Consider the following 25,215-nt stretch of genomic DNA (forward strand, 5'->3'; position numbering starts at 1 on the left):
CCAACTATATGAACTGAAAATAGGAATAAACTGTTAACTAACCACATACACAAGTCTGATACACAACTACAGAAGCATATATAACACAGATACTAATAAAATAAAACTTCAAGCTAAAAAGGCTATTTCTACACTACTTCCCCAAGGGCCCAGAGTTTCTTAGTGCCATCTAGCACTCTTCACAGTGTACTTACAGCTCTTGTCTAAGCCTTCTGATCTTTGCTTTGGCATCTGCTAGTTCCACTGACAAGTGCTGCCTACTTTCAGTGCGCTTCATGCCTGGAGATCCACAAGGTGATTGTGCTGCTGATGCATGAGGTAGAAAATGAAGAGAGTCTCGTTCTTCAGAGAGTTCTATGATAGTCTAAGATACAACATGAAAGCTTTGATTACCACATAAGCATGTCAGGGCAGGAGCTAGATATAGGTCAGCAATGGGGGGGATGTCACCCGAGGCCAGGGCAGTTAAATTTTTATTTAAGGAAACAAACTACAGCTCACGCCTACTGGTCTCAGTAACTCTTTCTAGGTCTTGCCCCAATGAAGCAGTTGCAAGGACTGAAGGTCCCTGCCTTCCCAGTGTCCACTAGGACTCCTCCTCCCCAGTGTCTTTCCCATGCAAGCTCAGGCTGTGCCTGCACACACACACACACTCTGTTCTGCCTGTTTCATTTCTCTGTGAGTTCAAGGAGAGCAGTTGGATGCAGCAGGAGGGGGAGACTCCCTGGATTCTTCAGCAGCTTGTCTCCACTCTGCCTCTTGGCCACCCTCTGCTCTGTGCCACAGATTCCTCCTGTTCACTAAACCCTGTCACCTCTCCTGCTGCTAAGACCTCCTCCTTCTTCTCCCAGTCTGCTCCTTCTCCCCTCTGACCATTCATCACCGTCCCACCACCAATCCCCTGGACCCGAGCCTTCTTCCCTGGGGGTTCCTTAAGGAGTTCCCCAGCTGGTGCTCCCACTACTCCTCTGCATCGAGCCAGTCCATGACACTAGATAACTCATTTTCAGTATTCTTGCCTCTGGGTCAATAAGTAGGTGTGTGTGAATTTAACCCATATTTTTCAAGGCCAAGATGCTCATCTGTCAATACCACTCAGTTTAGAGAACTGAGAAGAAGACAATTAAAAATCGTATTTCTGTAGTCTAATGGCAGCAGTAAGAGCAGGGGAAGAGTGCTACATGAACTTCTCAGGAGTGCATCAGCACTCTGTTCATTCACTTAAAGCCATAGTTTGTTTTAAGCTATGGTTTAATGTGGTGTGCAAACAGGTCAATTGTTGCTTTTAGCTGCCAGCTATTTTCAGCACTAAGGCAAAAGCTGGCTGTTGCTTTTAAAGAAGTGTAATATTAAAAACATAACCACTGAAAGGGGCCACGTGTACCTACACATCAACAAAATATACAAATCTATCAAATTTCAGTATTTGCAAATAGTTGAGCAGTTATACTCCCAGGCTTTTTTCTAATTAACACACTTCTTTAAGAACTAAAAATCCATTAGCAGAAGGGGAAAACTAGTACGACACATACCTCAGAATGCTCATCTCGCTCATCTATAAGCCTTTTTAAATGCAATGCCATATTTTTTAGGAGAGACTCAATACAGTCATGTGACAGAGCACTGTCATCCATCCACTGGAGATCAAACACATTTTCCTGATTATGAGTTACCTGCATATGATAAATAACAATAAAGTGAAAACTGTGCTGTTTCAATGATAAGACTATGAAAAGATGTGCTAACAGAATGTAACCTAATGTGGAGCAAAAGATTTGAAGTCCATGTCAGCTTTAAGAAACAAAGATTCATAACCTTAAATACATTTTAAGGAACATTCTGAAATCCGTACCACTTAGTCCAAGAAAAATCCAGTGATTTGGGAATAGTTTCACTTGGCTCATCCTTCAAGAATGAAGATATTGATTACAGCCTTAGCAGCGTATCTTATTTTTAAATAATTTTATTTAGCACATTAAAACCATCTCTGTTTAGAAGTAAAATTACTGTAAACCACTTAGAGATTTTTTTAATATTAAGCCATCTATAAATCAAATGAAAAAAATCTACTCCATTTTATTTTTAAAATGAAAAATTCCTCAACTGCTATTAAGGACTAGTGGTAGTTAACACAAATACAGGTACCAACAACAATAACATCTCTTTAAACCATATCTGAATACTCTTAGCAGTCATGTACCTTTCTAGCATACCACCTTTATGGCTTTTTTAAAGTTGAAACTAAAATTGACTCATGAACTTCTTCTCCCAAGACTTTTTGGCTCTTATCTTGTGCACACCCTTGTTCACACTCTTTTTTAAAATCACAATACAGATAAACTCTCAAATTCATCAGTTGGTTTGAATCTCCCTTCTCTAAAATTACTGAAATGTCATGTCTTGCATTCATTCATTGTGATTAAAGTTGTTACCTGGGTAGGTACTTAGTATTAAAAGATGAGAAAGACTAGTTTCAGAAACATTTTAAATGTATTTTTTCTAATTTTACATAGATTTACAGTGTGTTCTGTGTATCATATTGGCTTCATAATCTGTAGTAACTATAATTTATATTCTTCTGAATAAAAAATAATCAAGATGGAAGGCTGCCTCCAAAATCCATATATAGATAAGATTTTAATAGTAGAAAACCAGATAATACCTCTTGTATATGGGCAGCAACAGCAGCTCTTATATCAAAGTCTAAACTTTGGATTCTTTCAATGAATTCTTCTTTCTTCTGACACTAAAACACAGATATTAACCAAATTTAACATTACAATTGGCTAAACATAATAGCTCAAGAAGACCTAAAATGTTATCTGTTAGGCATACTGAAATATCTAAAGGTCTCATTAACAATAACTGAGTACCTAGACACAACAGTTACATTCAGATATCATACTAAACTATGTGAACAAGTCTAGCCTCCTCCTAGATTCACACACTTCCCTCTTTTCCTTCCTCCATGTGGTTGGAGGAATTCAAAAGCTTTTGCTTCCATTCTTGGTTAAACTACAGGACCTGGGCACAACAGCATTTCCCCCTCTTTCTGCATGCAGAAGGTCCCAGTTTCAATTGCTGTCACATATCCAGTAGGAATGGAGAAGATTTCTGTCTGAACACTCTAGAGAACCTCTGCCAGTTTGGTTGAACCAGTACTCTGACTCGGTATAAAGCAGGTTGCTACCTTTAAGTGAATATCACAAGTGGTTGTATAATTGAGAGCTCACCTGAACTGCACATCCAAGGAGGAGTAGAAGCAGCTTTTTTACTTCTTCAGTGCCTTGTTCTGAAAATATCAGAAAAACAGCACACTGTGTACATCTTTAGATAATCATTATTTGTACGCTACCAACACTATTTTTTACTTTTTGGCTAGGACTAGCACTCCTAGGTGCTATACTCTTCCTGAAAAGAGTAAGTACCCTTTTCACTAGGAACCCATGATCACTTAGGGTGGCTAGTTTGATTTTATGTGTTGAAGGGCTCTTTGTACAGGTCATCCAGGTAAACATACATGTGGATGGTCTTCCATGCAGAAGTGTGCTACCACTGCCACTATGAGTTTGATGAAGACCCTTAGGGCATGGGGTGGTAATGCAATCCCTTGTAAGCAAAGTCAAGAATCAGGAAATTCTCAGTTCTAAACTTGCCTGTTATGAACTCACTAGACAGTCTTAGGCAAGCTACTGCCTTTCATCCTTAGTCTCCCCCTATGTTAATACTGATTTACCTTACAGGGTTATCATAAATATGATAATGAATGGGAACCCCTTTGAACACCTGAAAATTTGATGCAAATGTTGAGTTCTAAATATTTAATAATAAACTTAACACTGAATGTCTGTTTTAAACTGAATATACTACTTACCTGAAAAGGGATTTTTGCCAATTATCAAGATGTTTGGCAAAGGCATCATAATCAATTGTTGCAATGTCTCCTATAGAAATGAATGTAAAGATTTACAAGAGCTGTGCGAAGGATGACCACACCATCCATATGTTAACTAAAAACACAAATATCTTTAAAATAATGAAGCACCCATTCAAACTCACTTCTGATTTAACATATACCTAGGCTACATTTCTTTATCTATACTTACCTAGGAGTAAAACCCAATGACCTTAGTACATAGGACTGCACTGTTTGAGGTGGATTTAGGGCAGTGTGACCATTTCTGCCTCACTGGGTACCGAGCCCTGGTGACAAAGCAGGGCAGTACAACTATGATCTAGTGAACTGAGCAGAACGGAAGGCGGGGGCCATTTTTGGCCTTGCACAAGGCGCTGCTTAAATTTGAAAGACCAAAGTCCGTACCTGGTCTAAACCATATATAGGAGGCTGCACAGATGTTTCTGATTCCACTTCAAAGTGCTACTTTCAACCTGCAAAACTCTATTCAGCCCAGGATCCCATTATCTAAGGGAATGTGTCATTAGACTTGGATGTATCCAGCCCCTACTATCATCATCTGATGCCCTTCGCTCTATGAAATGCACTCTCCAACACTTACATCCTTTCGGTGCCAGATTAAAACCTGCCTCTTAACCCAAGCATTTGAGAGAATACTATCATCATGCTTTCTGTGGGTTTTTTTGGGGGTGGGGTACTGTTATTGTATACTTGGTGGTTGTTTTTAATTATGTATGTAAGCTGCCTAGAGACATTTTGTATTAGACAACAAATAAATTGAATTAATAATATTATCACTGATGTAGGAGGCTGTCTGATACATGCACTAAGCATTCCTCCAGGAACAATTTGTAACCTTATAATAATAAAAAACCTCAGACCCACCTGACTAGTCTGCATTAGGTCCACCAGACACTCACAATTAACATGAAAAATGAACATTTGTTAACTTTAATGTGCATATAAGACTGAGACAAAAAATTTAAAACCCAGTGATTGCTCATTAAGTATGAAGTTAACAAATTAAAAACAGTATCATATTCAAGATATAATTGATAATAAAAGTAATTTCCTCCAGTGATCAAGGTCTAGGAAAATTTAAAAATGCAGACTACAGACAGACAAGAATGAACTGTATCACAATAGTCAGGTCAACAAGGACTACAGATATAGTGCAAATTTGCTTCAACTGGAATGTGCAGTGTTGTCCAGGAATGAAAAAAGCTATTTAAAAAGAAAACAAGTACAATTTATGTGTTTCATGAACAATCTCATGGAAGTTGACCTGTTCTAACTATACAGCCACCAGTGTGCAGCAGTGGTAATGAGCGAAAATCCTCAGTCTAGACAGTACCTAATTCTTTAACGTTGGTGTGTATTCCCTCTAACATCTGGAAACCTATCACAGCAGCTGCTAACACATACACAGATTTGGCAGCACAAGACTGTTTTTCTATATTACAGGGATTTTGCCATATGTTCAATAAAAATGTCCAAATTTATGTTCTGCATGATTAAGAGGGCTGTCCTCTTTTCTTTCAGCTGTTGTACAACATATTTTGACACAGTTATGAAGAAACTGATAATCTACTTCTCAAAGCAAGATAGGATTTTAAGTAGATAACAAAATGATGTAACAACAGAACTGAATCTAAAGGATCCGAGGTGCTGAAATGAATTTAATATAATGAATTTAAGTTTACATTTTCTATACACATAAAGCTGAGTCATTACTGGGAAGCAAATCTAAGTTCCATAGTATAAAATACTGATCAGAAAAAGATGAGCTGATGGAAGTATTAGCTACATCCAAGCAATTAAGGATCAGACGGCATTTAAAATACATTCAGCTGGTTCCAATAAGTCATACTCAAGGGTAGACCCTTGGCAACAATAGACTCATTAACCACACCAATTCATTTCAATTGTTTTAGTCTGAGTATGACATAATAAAATATAACCCATTATACTGAAATTTTATAGTTCTACCAGAAAATACCAGAAGATGAAGATACCAGAAAGGTAAAGTGTTCCTTCTGGATGAATCAACATTCTGACACTCCAATCACAACACTCCTGTCATGGAAATCAATTATTTTAACCTGCTCTGCCCTCTAAATTTTAGTATTGTATTTAGGATGGTTTTCAACTCAAAAGAATGTTGTTTAGGTGCTTTGACAGAAATAAGAAATAATGGCCATCTATGACAGGTATACAAAAAGATGTGGACATGCACCCATCAATGGGGAGAGGGAAGACACCTAAATTAGTTACCACTCTTTCACAAAGAGATGCTCATTGCACCTCTCAGCTGCTTAAATGGAAGTGAGGGTTGATATCCAATCCCGACCAACAGGAAGGAGAAAAGCAGTCTCTAATGCACTGTGGATTTTTGAGCGGATATTTGTAGGGACCTTTCACGTCCACCAGTGTCTCCCATGGCACCCTCAGGCACTGTGTTAGTGATCCCTGGTTAAATGTGAATCAGCAGAATGCTAATGCACAGAGCTTGCTTTGCTCCTCCCCAACTGCTGGCACGCCATCAGAAAACAAGTCAATTTCTAGCTTCTCATGACATCCAAACCTGGGCTCATGGTTTGTTTGGATAGTATCCAGATTTGGATCTCTTGGCTTGTTTGCAAGGCAGCAGAAGGAGCATGGGTAGAGCAAAGCAAGCACTATATTAGCTGCATGAACCAGCACAGTGAGCTCTTTGGGTAAACCACAGTTTACTTTTAATCATGTTTTAAAGTTACCTGCTAACTAGCTCACTGTCAACTTCAAATAGAGACATTCTGATTCATTATGGGTTTCTTAGAGGAAAGGAGAGGAACAGCACAGCAAACCAAATTCACAATTTAGACAATTGTGTCTATATTAGCTTAGCACTGTCCACAAACACATCTTTACAAATGCTTTTTAAAAGAAAGAAAAATCACTTACCTGATAGTATGATTTTATTTGCTTCACCAAAATAGATAAATTTTGAATTCGAAGTGATGCATCATTGTTGATTTTCTTATTTACTCTTTGACTAGATGCCTTAGGGTTGCTGAAATAAAACATGAAAGTAAATTAAAGAAAGTTCATTTAGTTGAAATTCACAAAGGGAAATTTATGTGTCAGCTAAGGAGAAAGACCAGTTACTAGTTACTCAAATATAATCCAGATTCACAAACTTTTGTTTGGGGGGGGCGGCAAAAATAATAGAAGCACTTTGATATATTACTGTGCTCTCATATCTATAGAACCTTCAATAATGGGAGCACTTTGTTTATACAAACAAACAAGGCTAAGAACAAAGAAGGAAGGCCAGATAGACAATACTTGTGTTCTTAGATCCCTTATATGTGTCAGGGGTCCAGATAAAAATACTAGCTGAAAGCCTCAATTCCACTGCTGTAACTAGGGCTGCAAGGACAATGCTACACAAGGATATGGATGGGGAATACTTCAAAATATGATTCACAGCTCTCTTGTCTGCCATTCTAGGTAAGACCTCTTTGTAAAACACAGTCTTCCTAGCCTCCATTCATTCAGGGAGGCCAAGACCTATAACTCTTGCCACATTTGTGTATACAATCTGAGCTATCCCATGATTATGTCAAGACGGCCAGGGATAGCCCAAGCAAACTCCTTTTTAAATAAAACTATGCCAGCCTCCAAATATATATGGATATGAGAAACTCAATCCATTGATTGTGCTGAGAAGCCTGTCACTCAATCCCCACCTACCAGTTCCAATACCATAAATAAGGAATATGGTGCCCCTATTCCTTTGTCCCAATCTCTGACCATCTGAGCAACCCCACATCCAGGTGTACTGGGATTCACTCCAATAATCTTTCATAGATTTTTTCGTTTTTCAATGTTTGCTTTTTTTCTTAAGCGTAAAATTAACCCTTCCCTTAGCCTTTTAGATCTACCTTTCATAAAGTGTGCAGTCCCAGCACCTCCCCCCCCCCAAATGTTAAATGTGTGACACTTAAAAGTAACTGCTTCATAATGAGTACCGGCATCTTTTTTTTTCTAAAACAAAAAGCACTGAGTGCATGCATTATGCATATGGGGAAAGAACCCTCACCCCAGATTACCTTAGGTCCACTTCATGTGCAAAATCTGAATTGGTGCAAGATGAAGCAGCAGATGAGGAAGTAACAGAAGCATTTGATCTGATATGCTGCCCCTTGCGTCAATTCACTTCTATGATTTTGGAAGCTCCTGGGCAAGAGGCTTGATAAGCAGGTACTTCAATTATCTCTTGCCCCAAGAGCTTCCAAAATCATAGCGCCAGCCTTGCCAAAAGTACTCAGCACAGAGGAGGCTGCCCACTGCATCTGCATGATTAATGGCTCTAGCCTATTGGAGAACAATTCTGACATGTCTCTGCTTTGTGTGTAATTAGATCAATTGCTCCTGATAGAGATGCAGCAAAATTGGTTGCCCTCAGGGAAATGGGAACAAGCTACTCTATTGGCTTTTCTTTCTTTCAAACAGGAAGCACATTCAGAATAATTAACTCATGCAGAAACACAAGGGACACCTCTACCAGTGGGTAGCTTTTGTTCTCATACATTCTTAAGAAGACTCTGAAACTGTGTGTGTCCAAAATTAACTCTGGAAAAAAACCTGTCAACTATAAGAAACATTAGCACAAAGGGAGGAAAGGGTTCAAATGTAATAACTAAAAACATCAAAGCTCTAGTCTAGAATTTAGGAAGCAGAAAAGACATACTTTTAAAAGTGTATCTCCCTAGCTTTCACCCTCTTCCTCATAGCACTGTATTAAAATTAATCACAACATGGAAACAGCCATGAGATTCAGATTAATATTTCTTCTACTAAAGTTTTCTTCTGATAGAGAACACTGCAAGATTGTTATTACCCATTTTTTCAAACCCTGACTTTATAAAACAGAAGAACCAATACAAGATGCTATGTAGAACCAAAAAAAGCTGTTCATATAATTAATATTTGATGGAAATGCACTCCAAGAGATATTTATTAAACTTATTAATTTCCCCCCAAAAAATGTAACTCAAAAGCCACTTACAACATCAGCAAACAAATAATGCATACATTCAAACCAGCATAAAACTAAAACATGGTATTATACTAAGAACCCAGCACCTAGGTCTCCCGAATACCTAGCTTCTATCTGTGTGTCACATACATAAACTAAAAATAATTGCATAAAATTTAATGGAATTCACTAACATAAAATATGGAGATCACCACTAATTTAGATGAGATTAGCAGACTTCACAGAGAATAAGCTAACATCACCAGCTACTAGACATCATGCCTGTATGCTACTTTCATGATCAGATGAGTAATGAGTAGGTAAGAAGAACAGGAGGCAAGTAACAGGTAGGTAGCCGTGCTGGTCTGCCGTAGTCGGGGGTGGGGTGGATTCCTTCCAGTAGTACCTTAGAGACCAACTAAGTTTGTTAGTACCTTCTGTGCATGCACACAAAAGCTCATACCAACAACAAACTTAGTTGGTCTCTAAGGTGCTACTGGACGGAGGCTAGTAGTTAGTAGTACCAACATGTTCTGCTTGTGGTTTGCTGCTGTAGGACATAGGGTACTGGATTATAGAGGCCTTTGTCTGATTCAGCAGTGGCAGACAACAAAACCAAATACCAGTAAGTATTTGGATACAAGTTGTAAATCGTATCAGCTTTTGGCAAAGATTTTCAACCTAGAAATGCCTGTTTTAGATAGGATGAGATGGAGAGTCTTGATTCTGTAGTAATCAAAGTGTAAATGTAAAGGCAGCTCAGCTGTTACTGATCAATTACAGCAGAAGGCCCAAGTCTTTGTACCAGTAGCTACCGCTAGACAGAGGAAATAGCTTTTCTTGGCAGCGGTCAAGGAAGGATCTCACAGAAATTCTAGAAGCCAAGACATGCAGCTGAAGAAAGCTCTTCCCATGAGTCTGGCAGATGTGAGTAGGAAGCAGCAATTATTTCTGATCCCAGTGGAAGGCCAACATAACTGAAATCTTAAAACCTGCAGAACTGCAAATAAATAATCAACACACTACCCAATAAGGCAGGAGGAAAAAAGAATCCAAAGTGCAGTACTAAATTTTATTTATTCCCTGCACCCTCTCCTTTTGACAGTGGCCTCAGGCTTTTGAATCAGTTCCCAGCAGAGCTGTAGCAATTCACCCCTTTATTAACCTTCAGGAAAAATATAGGGCTCGCTTATTTAAGCAAACATTTGGGATCTAAGCTGCAGTTATATAATGTGACTTATTTCAAAATTGACTATTTTTTCTCTTTAAAAATTGTTAGCTGCCTCAAAGGGTGTCTTGCAAATGTTTTTAAGAAAGAAAGGTTTAGGCTGCAATTCTTCACGCTCATGGAACAAGCAGGGGGGTGGGGCGCAGTGCGGAGTGCACACACATGTAACCAAAAGTATTTTGAATATTTTTACCACCGACACCCAGCTGAGAAGGCAAGCAGGTTGTAAGTGGAAAAGCAGCCTGTTCATGCCACCATCTACACTGCTTCCCACCCCCAGTCACACACGTGTTGAGAATTGCTGCTTTTTAAATAATAAATTTATATACCACCCTTCATCAAAGGATCACAGGGCACTTTACAGTATAAAAACACAAAAATACATACTATAATAACAAAGAAAACAATAACCCCACACACAGTTTAAAAGGTCATAGTTTTGTTTCATCAGCCAAAGGCCTAGGAGCAGAGGAATGTTTTCACCTAGCATCTAAGGTATGTAATGAAGGTGCCAGGTGAGTGTTCCTGGTGAGACCATTCCACAGTGAGCCACTGCAGAAAAGGCCCCGTTCTCAGGACTAGATAATTCTCTGGACACCACCTGAGATCTGTAGATTTAAGCTGTAATCCTATACACAGTTAGGAGTAAGTCCCATTGAACTCAACAGGACATGCCTGTGAGTAGACAGGCATATAATTGCTCTTGGTTCTCTGCAAACATGTATTAGAATCAAGTTACAAAACCTACAGAGGTTCAAAGGGTTTGCTCCTGATTAAGTGTTCTTAGGGCAGTTCAGATCACCCTAAGAATGAGAAATAGCGGCAGGGGACCACTTCCTCCTCAGCAGAAGAAACCCATTCGTCTAGTTCTCGGTTTTGTTTCCTCTTCCATTTGTTGGAGAAGCACTGCTTTAATTTTCAAGTAAATTATGTGATTTCTATATTGGCATTTCTCTTCCCCACTGCATGTTGCATTGCCCCCCCCCCCCCAATATTCAAGTTGTACATATGGAATACACTTTCTGCTGAATTATGAGAGGCCCTATCAATATTGGAATTCTACTGGTTTTTGAAGACTCACCTGTTTGCACAGACACTCTCTTGACTCTTCAACTTAAATCTGTTTTTAATTACAATACTGTTTTAAAAAATCACTGCTTTTGATATAGTAGCAATGTCCAGGTAACACTATGTATATTCCTCTGAACTCACTATGTATATTCCTCTGAACTGCCATCTTAGAATTAGTAATTTTAGGATTAGAAAATGTGCATTATTCACACTATTAATTTTTAATCAAGAGTGAAAATCTGAAAGTGGGACCCATGTTTCAGGTTACGAGTCATGTGTGCATCTGGCCAATTGAAAATCACAGTGGCTTTAGATGGCTATTCTACTAAGCTATCACTAATGGAGGAAGACCTAGAGGAGTAGGAAGACCTCAGCCTCCATGCATCTTGGACTGCTTCCTGAGGTATGCTCTAGAGCAGGATGAGGAAAACATATCTCAAAACAAACATAGTAACTTATTTGTGGTTTCCATTGAATTTAACAGTGTAATATGTGGTGCTACTTTTTTGTTTTTAACTTTTCAGTTCATAGTCTCAATATTAAAAAGCAGGATCATTGCTTCTGAAATATTTCCAGTACAAAAATAGACCTACACTTTATGGGATTACAGAAAAATATCTGCATGAGACAAACATAAGTTGCCAGTGGCAATCTCGAAAGTCACACTATATATATTCTAAGGCAATGAATCCTACATATCTGAATAGCTCCTTTGTAAGGTGGAAAATGAGAATGCTTCACTGGCAAATAGCCTAACAAAATAGGGCAAATTTGTCTAGAAGTCAATAGGCAGCCCAGCAGTAAAAGATAGCCTTAAGCAATTTTACATTTAAAAGCAACCTACATATGACAAGTTACATTAATTTCAACTGGAGGAAAAACAGACAAGAGCACCCACAATGATAATACATTAGTTCAAAAACCATAGTAAATAGAGGGGAGTCTGATATTCTCAAATGCTATCACCACTATAAACTACAGATTCAGACATCACATAATCAGGGATTAGGTATCTTTTTCATGCAACAAAATCTATCACAAATAAATATGAAGCCATTAAGCTATCAGATTTCTAAATCTAACCAGACAGCAAATCAGTTGTGTCTTCTCCTGCCATCTGTTCAATGACGGTACTTAATGATTAAACCAGACTCAATTATACTAAATTATTAATTTTAAAATATATATTTATACTATAGTACAAATACAACCTATATTAACCACACAATACATGATTTGCTTGAGCATCCATAGCTCTGCGAGACTGACATACGAACTACATCTATCATTCAAGAAACACTCTTGTGAAAATCTATCTCTAAGGCTGCAGGCCTAACCACACCACAGAGTAACTCATTGGAATCAATGGGGCAAAATTCTGAGTATACATCATTAGAATTGCAGCTTAAATGTCTCAGAAGGTCACTTCTACATATCAAAACCCTGAAAACTTTAATGGTTTCAACAATGCTTCATAATGTCTGCAAAGATACGTTTTCAAATTATTTTATACATGGTGAATACTAAAATCCAATACAGTAAACTGATCATACTGAATATGTTCAGATATAGCTGTAACATCTTTCCCTCTTCAGACTCTAACTATGACTTTCAAGTACTGGTACAAAAGGGCAGGGCTTTTTCTATTTGGAACTCAGGGAAGTGTTCATGGTGAGTTCAAGTACTTATTTTTCTAGAAAAATAGCACTGCTAAAGGGTACACTGAAACTTTACGTTTGTTGTAAGGAGGAATACATAACTGCAAAGTATTTATTTGGCAGTGAAACTCTTGACCTAAAAGACTTTTGCCTAAAAGAGATAGTCTTTCAGTATCCCTGAAGGACTGCCTCTTGAAAGTATTAGTGGAATGAATGTGAAACTTGGCCAATTTTTTTCACTATGTTTTTATAATGTCCCATATTTTCCGGCATGCCCCCGTTTGCCAAACTAATGGTATGTCAATATCTACTCAAAAGGAAGAGTTTGTCTAACTTCCTGTTTTATATTTTGTGAACATGACACATACTTTGTCAATTTTTGAAAGCCTAAAATGGACTACATGCACAAAATCCATTTCAGCACTTGTCTGTACTGGAAAAGGATTCCACACTGGGTCTATACTGGTATGTTATAACTTATCTATTAAACTGTTCTGGTTTGCAAACTGTAAGCAGTGGCAGGTAGAATAAATGAAGGCTGTACTTGATAATTTGAAAACTATCAGTAAAGCATTCCAATCAGCAATTTCAACCAGCTCTATAAATGAGTATTATAAGATTCAAACATAGTGGTATAGTTATCAGATTTAACTTTTTTAAAAGAGAGGAAGCTAATATGGCTCTGTGGCATTTCGTCTATTGGAATGTTATACAGCTATTTCACCCAGGAATAAAGGAAAATTGACAGCCTTCTGTAGATAGTTCTATGAGGTTGTGGATTTAGAACCTTAGAAGTAAAATATTTCTGTATGGAATGAAATTTTTTAAGAAAACCAACAAAAATGACTTCAAATCTGAGTAGTTTTGTACTAGAAAGTCACAAATATTCTGAATATCAAAAGTAAGCACTCTTATGAGATAGCTGGCTATGGCTACTGTTTGACAGAGCTAGTGACAAGATAATGCTTGTGGCAATTGATCACATATATATTAGTTCACAATTCATTCTAATAGTATATTTGCCCATGCAGGAAAGTATGGGTGATCCTGTGATTAAGATGCCAAAGTTGAAAGCAAACATAATGTCACGCATCGCTAACTGTTAATACTGAGGAAATCTGTGAGCTGAAACAGAGCCGTCTCATGTTCACACTGATGTGTTAAGGATATGTGCCAAGTTTCTCATTCACAGTTATGCTTGGATGGGTGACACCATCCTCTTCCCTTAAGCAACTGTTCATGATACAAGCTACCTCATCACAAGCTCAGTTTTAAGAAATATTATTCCACTAGACATATACAAGAAAGCCATTCCTTTATAAACAGTACTTCAAACAAAAATGTTAAATTATTATTATTACACTGCGCTTAGGTTTCCTAAGAGGGAAAAGTAATTCAAAAAAAGGCATTCATTTTCCATAAACAAAAACAAAGAAAAAAGAAAGGTAGCAAGAAAAATGGTTCTATAAAAGGTTTTGACTATCAACATTTCCTTTCACTAAATACTGTAAAGTCTAGAGTGCTGCTAGAGTGCATCTGCTCAGGTGCTTCCTGCTTGATGTCTCAGCATTAAGTCATAAATACAGGAAGAGAATGAAAAAGAAAGCATGATTTGGCAGGGGAAAGTCTCCACTCAAAACGTTGGCTGTGTGCAATTCCCCATCAGGGTGCTGATATGGAGCAGGGGAGAAAGATTAGTGCTTTGGGACCATGAGGTCCATGTGGGGGCTGCATGCTGAAATACAAAATCAGACTTCCAAGACAAGCTTCAGATATATGTGCCGCTTTTATATCAGGGTAAAAAAATTCATTATCTTCTGAAGTAGAACTCACATCAGTAGTACTATCTGGGGCTGCTGGGAGAGATCAGTTGAAGACACCAGATTGGTGAAAACTGATAATTGGACCGACTTCTGGCTGGGATGAGAAAATCTAAGTTTGTGTGTTATAAAGATGATTGTGTTTGACAGAAAACTGAATATCTGATTACCAAATAGAATTTTATGTTGCTTTGATGCATTCAGACTTAGAGCAGGGCTTTAGTATGGCTGCATCTGTTTTGTGGCACTCATCCAGTCTCCCGATACAAATGGATGCCAACCAACCTGATTCCTTGCAAAATACAACACTATCTGCGTTTTGTGGAAACAACTGAATACATTTTTTGTTCCAACAGGCCTTCCCAGCTGAATGAATGGGTCTCTGTCATGGGTCTCTCTCTCTCTCCATGTGTGTGTGTGTGTGTGTGTGTGTACACACACACTATATATCTGTATCTATATCAATATATATTTGGTGTGTGTTGTTTTCAACTGTGTTTTTGCTGTTTTTATTGTACATTGTCCTGCAATGCATTGTGGGGGCAATAATAATTCACCCTCCCACAGAAACCTTAAGGGTAAAAAGCTTCTGAAGGACAAAATTTACTACTTTTTCCTATACCCTTATTTTCTGCACCAGGCTACACCAAATATATTACAGTCACAGACTATCCAGTATTACGGATCAAAAGAATAAAAAGGGGAAAAGACCAAAGAAAATTTATCTTATACATCAACCCACAAAGCAAATCGGGACTTTTAAATAAAAAGATGAAAATCAGAGGATAAAGAAGGACATAAAACTAGGAAAGACAGAACGATCTGAGGATCATTTGTAGACAAAAGAAACAGCAATGATCTTAGAATTACTGATAACAAAAAATGGCTAAGAAAGAAGATTGTGCGATCTTGAAGACAAATCAGAAATTTAACTCCAGGAAGTATTTTTTTACATTAATTTAAACAGCTGTGTCCTCAAAGCAGCACAAACTGTGAAAACAGTTGCACTATTGTTACATTTTAGTTTAACTACTACATGTGCTCCTTTATATACTGAAACAAACTTGTTTTATTTACTACGTTCAAGCAAAAACAAACATGTATTTTGTCAGGCATCCCAGGAGCAAATCATTGCCAAGTGGACACAATAAACCCACTTACAACATTTTCAAATGACATAAATAGCCACAAGCTTTTTTTTTTTAAGTGCATATATTTTCGCTTTCAAGGCATAATTATGAACAGTTAAGAGGACGCATTAAAATATAGTCACTTAAATTCTATGTGTGTACAGCGGCCTTTAAATTTAAAAATACTGCTTCCTTAATCCCAGTTGACAAATTCTGAAATGTGAATTGAAGAAACAAACTGATACAAATAATTCATCTTTTGCTCAGAAACCAGAAGTGCAAACTTCACTGCTATCCATTTATTTTGTTTAAAATACTTTTCTCCATAACATTAGAGCCAAAATAGATGTCATGGCAGCAATGCCATTTGTTTACATATAGAATTTTTCTGATCAAGTAAAAGGAAGGAAGGAAGGAAGGAAGGAAGGAAGGAAGGAAGGAAGGAAGGAAGGAAGGTAGGTAGGTAGGTGTTGGGAAAGTGTAAGGCCACAATCCTTCCCTCATGTCTATGGCTGAAAGAGAGGATTATGATAAATTTCTCTCTACTGGCAGAAAGGAGTGCTGTTATGTTGGAGGCAGCTCTCCCATGTCAGAGGCCTCAAGGTACAGTAAACCCAAACAAGCAGTAAGCTGCTGCCAGCTGTTCAGCATGAAAAAACCCTAAAATGCCATTTTAGGGCAGTGTGCCAGCAGCTTTACATCCACTGAGTAAAGTTTTGTGAGTCTGATCCTCTGGTTCCTCAGCTATACCAGCTTGAAGCTGGCATAGCAAGGGGAAAAAGGGGGGAGGCATGCCCCCAACTCTTGCCCTTGACAGTAGACGCCTGCAAGGCTTCAGCTGACCTTCCCAGACCCTAGCCCAAGATTAGGATTGCTCTGTTATTTTAAATAGGAAAAAGGGCACATAGATAAGGAGTCTAGACCTACCCCCTCCTGTAGCTTCCCTCATCAGCTCAGGGCTTCCAGGGCACACTTTCTACACATTTTATGAAGCTGCCCAAATCTCCAGGGGTTTCAGAATCAGGTTATCAATAAAACCCAACAGATCACAGCCTATCAGTTAATATCAAACACCTTATAGAGAATCTGGTAATAGCAGCTAGAAGACGTATTCTCTTCCCCTGAGGGGGAAACACAAGTTTTATATATACTGCAATTTCTATTATTTTAAAATAACAATTCTGTTGTAGTGGAAGGTTCTGTTAATTTCCAGTGTTTCCCCCTCAGGGTTCAGCAAAAGGTGCAAGAAAATAAATTTAAAGGAATGGTTTTTACTTCTCTTGAAAGGTTTTGTTTCCATAAATAATAATGTCCAACTTTGTGTCTTTTTTACAATGCTATAACTTAAAATAATATGGCCATGACTATATTCTGCTTATACTTATATTTCTATCTCTATTGTAGCTTATGTCTGCATCATTTATTGCTTAAATTGTTTGAAGTAATCACCCGACTGGTGTGGGGGGTAGGAATCCTACTTAGGGGAAAAATGCAGTCAGTGCCTCACTTAATATGAGCCTTCAACACAAGTGACCTAGTTATGGGCCCTGGAATGAATATATAAAGTTGCCCTAACAGTGACCTACAATGGGAAATGTAGACAACTGAAGGGAACATGGCATAACAGAAATAAAATCTGTTCTGGTGGAACAGAAAAGCCTTACTGAACAACTGAATGGGGAAAATGATATTTTAAACAGATGCTTTGGACTGTTTGTTAACAGCCATTATATTCAAATCAATAAACACTTAAGGAAGACGTTTGTAAAAGATCCGATGTCTTCAGTCCCTCCACACAACAAATAAGCTATCACATCATTATTCTAGCCATTTCTTTCAAGTTATGGCTAGTATGATTAAAGTGCTTAAAAATATCTTCATTTCAGTAATACAGTGGTACCTCTAGTTATGAACTCAAATCTTTCTGGAGGTCCGTTCTTAACCTGAAACTGTTCTTAACTAGATGCATGCTTTTGCTAATGGGGCCTCTTGCTGCCGCTGCGCCGCCGGCACACAATTTCTGTTCTCATCCTGGGGCAAAGTTCTCAACTCGAGGTAACTTTTCCAGGTTAGCGGAGTTTGTAACCTGAGGCATTTGCAACTCGAGGTACAACTCGAGGGCAATAAGCTTCATGAAAAAAAGGCCCATTTCTGTGGTGGCCCCCGATTTTGCAACTCCCTTCCTACTGAAGTGCAAATGGTTTCACCTCTGGCAGGAGTATATGCAACAGGGAATAGGAGGGCTCTACACATCTTCTTTTGCTGCTGTGCTGATTAATTTCATTTTGAAACAAATGTGGAATCCACAATTATTCTGATCCATTGATTTCAATGGGACTATGCAGTGTATGACTTAGTTGGATATTACCTGTAGTTACCCCCAGCTGCTTTCATGTGCAAAGGGGCAGTGATTAGCTAATAAAAATCTCCATCAAAAGATGCTACCTTTTCATATCTTGCATACCAAAATATATTCACCAGCAACCCTATTGCCCCTGAGTACTTCAAGGACCAAGCATCCTCCAACAGCTCTCATCTATTTTCCTACATCCCATGCCTTGCCTTACGAAATAGCTGTTCCCAACATCCTGCTGGAATAAGCCTGGTCTCCACATCCAAACTTCCTGCTTCACAGGTCAGAAATCATCACCGTCTATTTAGTCCCTTCACCACTGGCTGCAAATTCTGGTAAGCAGCACTTTTTCTTTGATATCAGCATACACCGATGTCAAAATCCAGCTTTCTCACGATTGAAATGTAGAGAGTTTGAGGACTGGGACATTCACAGGGAAGCCAAAATGCTTGTTTACAAAGCTATTGTACTACCAACCTTATTGTATGCTTGTGAAACATGGGCTACCTATAAACACCATCTCCAACTCCTTGAAAGATTCCATCAATCGTGTCTCCAAATTTTTTTACACATCACTTGGGAAGACAGGTGAACTAATGGAAGAAGCAAAGATCACCAGTGTTGAAGCAATTATTCTTCAACATGAACTTGGTTGGGTTGGTCATGTTGTTTGGATGCCTGATAATTGTCTTCCAAAGCAACTACTCTGTTCAGAACTTAAAAATGGAAAGCGTAATGCTGGTGGTCAACAAAAGAGGTTTAAAGACTCTCTCAAGGCAAATCTTTTTTAAAATGTAGTATAAACACTGACAATTGGGAAACACTGGCCTGTGAGCACTCCAATTGGAGAACACCTTTACCACAGGTGTCATGGACTTTGAAGATGCTCAAACTCAGAACAAAAGGGAGAAACGTGCTAAGAGGAAGGCATGTTTGGCAAACCCTCACCATCATCAACTCCCACCCGGAAACCTATGTCCCCACTGTGGAAGGATGTATGGATCCAGAATTGGCCTCCACAGTCACTTACGGACTCACCGTTAAGACCATGTTCATGGAAGACAATCTTCCTCGGCTACGAGTGATCGCCAAAGTAGTAGTAGTAGTAGTAGTAGTAGTAGTAGTAGTAGTAGTAATATTTTTATTGTTTCTAAAAGCTTCCAGATTTCTTCTTGTTTTTAAGCAGAGCCAGCCCCTCTGATCCCGGGGTGGCTGAATACAATAAAGGAGGGGATGTAGCTGGAATATCCTGCAGCTGATGCCTTATTTGTTAAACTGAATTGATTGTGAGTATTGTTCATCACAGCACAGCACAGCACAGAGAGTCCTCTCTCTCATGAGAAGTGCTCAAGTCCTGATTTGCAAAAGCTGATAAAGCTACTTGAAAGAAGAGACCCATTTTATTGGACTGGCTTTCACAAGGAATTTGGAAGAGTTTTGAATTTCAGAGAAAGGTTACATTTAGTTACCAAAGTCTATTCATGGCATGGTAGTGAAGTGAGAATCTGTGTAGGACTGGAAAGTACACTGACAAGCTTCTTTTGATACTGGAGCCTATGAAAGTAGCTCCTATACATGATCTGACCTAAATATAGAAAAGCTATTGATTAGGAGCACCTATCCCATTATCATTAATATCTTCTGCAGAGGCCCTTTTCAATGTCTTCTACCACCAGATATGAAAATCATCAATTCTCAACAGTGGTACCCCAGTTCTGGAATTATCATTAGGTTTCCCCTTCAAAGAACTGTCAGCATAAGCAGCATGATCCTTATCAGTTCAGGACCCTAGACAATGGAGTATGCCTCCAGGGATGAAGTCAAACTGTTGTTTTTGCTGCATTAGGAACACTGAAGTGACTTCTCCGGGGTGCAAGCCTGGGCAGAATATGTGGAGGTTCCGACCTGCCCAGATGACAAAACACCGCACCCACCCCCTGGCCTGATGTGGTCCTAAGGAAATCAGAGAATAATAATAATAATAATAATAATAATAATAATAATAAAATTTTTATTTATATCCCGCCCTCCCCAGCCGAAGCCGGGCTCAGGGCGGCTAACAACAATCAAATAATCAAACAGTTAAATAATCACACATTCTAAAAATATTTCATTATAAAAATTAATTAAAATCAAATTAATGGCAACCGATTAAGCAAAATTCTGTGCAGGTTGCCAGAGGAGGGAGTCAGGCTGCGCCCTAAATACAATTGATACCAGCTAGGCTGCAAAAGTTGCCAAAATGAGGCGTACAAGGGCCATCCAAGCATCTTAGGGACTCCACTCTAGTTTTGTGTAAGGTTTATTCCTTAGCCTTTTCTTCGGTCCCTCAAAGCAGCGGAGGTTTGGGGTCAGAGTCTTCCTTTTCCTAGATGGGCTACCTCCCCAGTTTGAAGATCCCCATCTGTCCCTTATTTCCCTCTACAACATGTGCAGAAACTGGCTTATTGACCTTTGGACCCACTATTGGTCTCATTCACTCAATCCGCTACTGCCTGTCTTTGCATGCAGGAGAATGCATGGGGCATAGTGGTGCTTTAAGCCTTTACCTTGCTAGGGTCCTGAACCAAAGCAGCCACCCACTCCCCATGCCTGGGGAAAAAAATTCCTAAGAAAATTGTAGGCATGGGGAGTCCTCTATTATTTCAGGGGGACAAAGATTCATGTCCACTACACTGGAGTCCCAGGTCTATATCCACACCACCACCTTTCTGTTTTTGGGGGTGAGAAGTTTGTACTCAAGGTCAAACTATAAGTAAACCTCATGTGCAGTCTTGTTCTAAATCTTAAAATGATTTGTTAACTGTGGTTGGCATCCATCTGTCTTGGGAGACAGTGGAGAAGTTTGCCTTTGGGGGTGAAGTCAAACTGTTGAAGAATTACAGCATCTGTTGTGGCTATCCTCCCATGTTATCTCTGCTCTCTCAGCCTTTTTTGTGGTCCAAAGGAAAGCAGAGCAAAATGTTTGGCACTAGCTTGGCTACAGGAGTTGCTGGAAGATAACTAAGGGTTTCCTAAATTGTTATGCTGTTCAGATTCACTGGAAAACTTGGACCACAGCCTAGGTAAGAAACAGTCAACTGTAGTAGTGGAATATGCAATTTATGATGCATCCCAGCTAATTATTAACAACAACAACAACAACAACAACAACAACAACAACAACAACAACAACAACAACATTTGTACCCCGTCCATCTGACTGGGTTGCCCCAATCATACAGCAACTATGAAGTAGCACTTCACCCTCTGCCTGTCTTAGAAGTGTCCCACTTAACATTGAGTGAGTGAACCCTCTCCTGGTATAGAACCAACATAGAGAGAATGCTGAATCAACATCTTGAGGTTCTTCATTTTAGTTTGCCAATTGGTTTGTCAAAAGGCCCTGTGGTTAAAGGGTGTGGTGGTTGATGCTCCAAGTAGCAGACCAATAAGTCTCTGCCCCATGCTCATAGTGGTCTATAGGAAACTCATTTGTATCCAGTGACAGAATCAGTGTGGCCATGAGCTAGCCCCTTTCAGAATTTATTGATATGTCATAGTCTGAAAGGGAATTGTAAAGCTTTTGTAGACTCCTGATTAAAATATTTGCTACCCTCCCAATACCAATTCAGAGTTTGTGCTAATTTAATTGACCTTGGGATAAAATGTACCCAATCTAGATCAGCTATATAGCAGTGTTATTTCATAGTTGCTGTATGATTGTTAATTAGCTGGGGTCACATTGTGAAGGAGAAGAAAATGGTGCCAAAGGAGCAGCAGAGAGAAGCATTTTGCATCTCTCCTTAAATCAGGGCTTTTTGTCAGAAAATGTCTGCACATGAGCACTTGGTACAGCTGTACTCTAAATGTGATATCCAAGTCAAGTTGTATGTGACTGACTTTTTTGCAAATCAGCTAGCAAACTGAATTATCATTACCCCAAGCAACTCTGCTTAAATGGTTTCAAAAATAAGCTGTCTTTATTCAGACACAATGGTAACAGAAGAGAGCATTTTCTATCACTGACACTGTTATAGTACAGGTGTGGCATGATGAGTCAGATGCAGACTATTTCTCTGCCACTCTTTGTTGTCTCCCTTGATACTCCAGTGCCAAAAACCTCCACTGTAAATAAGAGAAGACCACAAGTGTTTTTCTGGGCACTATTTTCTCAACAGCCTCAGTCAACCTCCAATCCACATCAGGTCATCAATCAGCATCAACTTTACCTTTGCCTGTCCCATCCCAAACGCATCACTATGCCTAAGCATTCTGGAAGCTAGCTAGGTCCATAACTCTCAGGAATGAAATCCTAGTGGCCCACCACCCTGAGTACCAAGAATAATCTAAATCTTCATAAAATGATGGTAAAACTACAAAGCAGTTTAAACAAGGTTCTGTTGTGCCCAAGCTACTGTAAGCCACGGTAGAGAGATTTCAACAAAAGTACACACTATTCCATATAAGAAGAAAGAATTTCCATCTCTACCAAAGGATCATCTCCAATTCTCCACTGCACCAACAGCAAAGAAATGAGTACAATACAAGGCTCTTAGTCTTCAGAATGACATCCTAAATTCTATTATGTTTCTGACTATACTGAAAGTAATCATCCAGCTATACAGCTTTATTAAAGAACAAAAAATTGTAATATCTGGCTTCAAGTAATCATATTCATTGAACTTTCATGTCAGTGAAGTCTGACCTCATACTAGACTTTTTTATACATAGCCATTATTAACTGCATGCATCCTTAATTTGTGAACCCTTTGAATGTTACTTAAATCAGAAGGTTTTAACAACAGTACTTGTTGCTGCTCATATCTTTCACAGATGTTGATTCATGCATGATGATTTCCACATGTTGAATCACTAGCTTATGAGCAACAGCTCTTGGGCAAACAAAGTACAATAGACTACACAGGACTAAAACATTTTTGCTCCCAATTCAGGATGTGGAAATGTTACTTTTAGGTTTAGTCCTGTGTAGTCTAAAAATGTTTTAGCAGCAAGTTGTAAGCCATTTCATTAGTGGCATTCATCTCTCATCAAAAACTGGGGAAACCTCTTGTGGCAATGTTCATCTCAAAGGAAACATGCTGCTTCTGGGAGTGCCCTATTTCTTATTAAACTACATTTAATTTCCCACAACTTTATTCGTTAAGATATCTCACCACTGAAAAATAGAATATATGGTTCTTCCATCCATATTAGTGATACAAAAATTAACATCACTTAGCCATAAATTAAGGTTTAAAATATGAATCCATTTCTGCTGGGTTTTCCAATATTAATTCAAACTGGGGACAGACTAGCCTTTGTAATGATCACTACAAAATGATGCCATTGAACCAAAATACTATCCTCAACAGATTTCCCTCAAACTTTTGTTCTGAGCTGTGTTTCTGAAGTATATTACAGCACAGAATAATTAAGTGCAGCTTTCATTTAAACAAACTGCTGAAATCAATGGGGTTTCCTTCCCAAGTAAAATTAAGATCAGTTTGCAAGCACTATTGCATTTTGTCTTAAACATTGATCAAAATCAGGGATCTGAAGCTCCATACAGATAACATATGAGGGACGAAACCTGGAAGGTTTCTACAAAACATTAAAATGTATACTGAGCTTATACGGCAAATATAAAAAGCTTAGAGTTGAACATTTCATCTGAGTACAATTATTCTCAGACCAGATGCAGTACTTAACCCTTTACTGGACTGAATCCTGTGTTACTTCTGCCTAACAATTTTGCATCTCCCCACTTCTGCTGAATTCTTGTGGATATACAACTGCCAGGAAACAGCTGCACACAGAAGCAGTACAAACAATTGGGAATATGTTAAGGCACTGAACCATGTTCCCAAGTAAGCAGAAAAAGTGACCACAAGAAATAAATGCATTCTTAGACCAACTGCTAAAAGTGGCATACAGAAGACACCAAATCATACAATAAAACAACTTACATTTGAAGCATGACTTCATTCAAGAAAACTCCATCCACAAGTGCAACATATTCGTCCAAGTTTGTTGGATTTCCTCCAGCTAACGGTCCAAATGTCTTAACCTATAACAGAATTATCACAATGACATACTTCGTCTTGGTCTCTACCGTAAGAAATTATACACATACATACACACACGCATTTGAAATCTCTGCCACTGAATAGTGAATTAATGCTTACCCACGTAACAAGAGGGCTGGATATGAAGACCTCTAAAAGAGGTGTGAAAATCTCGTTTTCCATCTTAAGAGCTTTTTTTAAAAAACACACAAATCAGGATTTTCCAAGAAAGAAAGAAAAGCAAAACAAAACCAGAAGCCAGTATGAGGTTCCCTCCGTTGCAGTAATTCCGTAAAATGCTCCACGAGTTCAGGAAGAATACGTCCAAGCTAGTTCCCCCGATAAAATTCAAAAAGTAGCCAGGGCAGCGGCGACAACAGGGTTTTCATTATGCCCCTCGTCCAGAAAAGGAGCGGTCGCGAGGCCATCGACGTTCATTTTCAGGGATTCCCCCCCCAAAAAAAAAAACCCTCCCCCGACGCTTCCTACGGATGTATGTCTTCGACTTCACTCTCTTTCTTCCTCTTCTGTCCGTGCTTTAAGAGGAAGGAGAAAGAAAGGAAGCGACCCTACGAAAGAGCCCTACATCAGCCAGCCGCACAACAGCAACACCCCCCCAGCCCCTTTTCTCCCCCCGGGGCTGCCGCCGCACCAGCAAGCGAGACTGCAAAGACATGCAAATCCCAAGGAAAACTACCTCGACCCAGTTTCGCTCCCGTGCAATGTGTGTGACAAGGGGGGGGGGCGCCCAGAAATCTCTCCTTCCAAGCCACCACCCCACTTTCCAAGTCCCCCCCCTTTTCTCAAGCGAGGCCGCACAGGAAATCCCTCCCCGCTCCGCAAGCCAGGCTCGCTTCCCTCCCCATGCAGACAAGGAGGGCGCCGGCTCCTTCAGCCAAGGATGGTTTGGGGTGCGAAGGAAGGAAGGAAGGTTGTTTTTCCACCCCCCCCCCCGTGGGGAGGCAGCTT

General features: G+C 39.1%; 1 protein-coding gene and 1 long non-coding RNA gene across 7 annotated transcripts in view; one reads left to right on the forward strand and one right to left on the reverse strand.

The window, feature by feature from the left end:
• Nucleotides 1-25,214, reverse strand: part of CCDC88A (coiled-coil domain containing 88A) — a 76,415-nt gene extending 51,201 nt beyond the window's left edge. For all 6 annotated transcript variants that reach the window (XM_083732958.1, XM_083732957.1, XM_083732956.1 and 3 more), the window contains exons 1-8: nucleotides 24,367-25,214; nucleotides 24,148-24,248; nucleotides 6,860-6,968; nucleotides 3,875-3,944; nucleotides 3,234-3,292; nucleotides 2,663-2,746; nucleotides 1,533-1,673; nucleotides 195-364 (exon numbers count right to left, since the gene is read on the reverse strand). In XM_083732958.1, coding sequence (XP_083589084.1) covers nucleotides 195-364; nucleotides 1,533-1,673; nucleotides 2,663-2,746; nucleotides 3,234-3,292; nucleotides 3,875-3,944; nucleotides 6,860-6,968; nucleotides 24,148-24,248; nucleotides 24,367-24,429 — 797 coding nt within the window. In that variant the 5' untranslated portion in view covers nucleotides 24,430-25,214. The remainder of the gene's footprint in view (nucleotides 1-194; nucleotides 365-1,532; nucleotides 1,674-2,662; nucleotides 2,747-3,233; nucleotides 3,293-3,874; nucleotides 3,945-6,859; nucleotides 6,969-24,147; nucleotides 24,249-24,366) is intronic.
• The window catches only part of LOC310842089, an 11,425-nt gene continuing 11,264 nt past the window's right edge, over nucleotides 25,055-25,215 (forward strand). The window contains exon 1 of the long non-coding RNA XR_014562842.1: nucleotides 25,055-25,150. This is a non-coding gene — a long non-coding RNA (uncharacterized lncRNA). The remainder of the gene's footprint in view (nucleotides 25,151-25,215) is intronic.

Source organism: Podarcis gaigeae (assembly GCF_964106915.1).
Source record: "Podarcis gaigeae genome assembly, chromosome: 3".
Lineage (NCBI taxonomy): Eukaryota > Metazoa > Chordata > Lepidosauria > Squamata > Lacertidae > Podarcis > Podarcis gaigeae.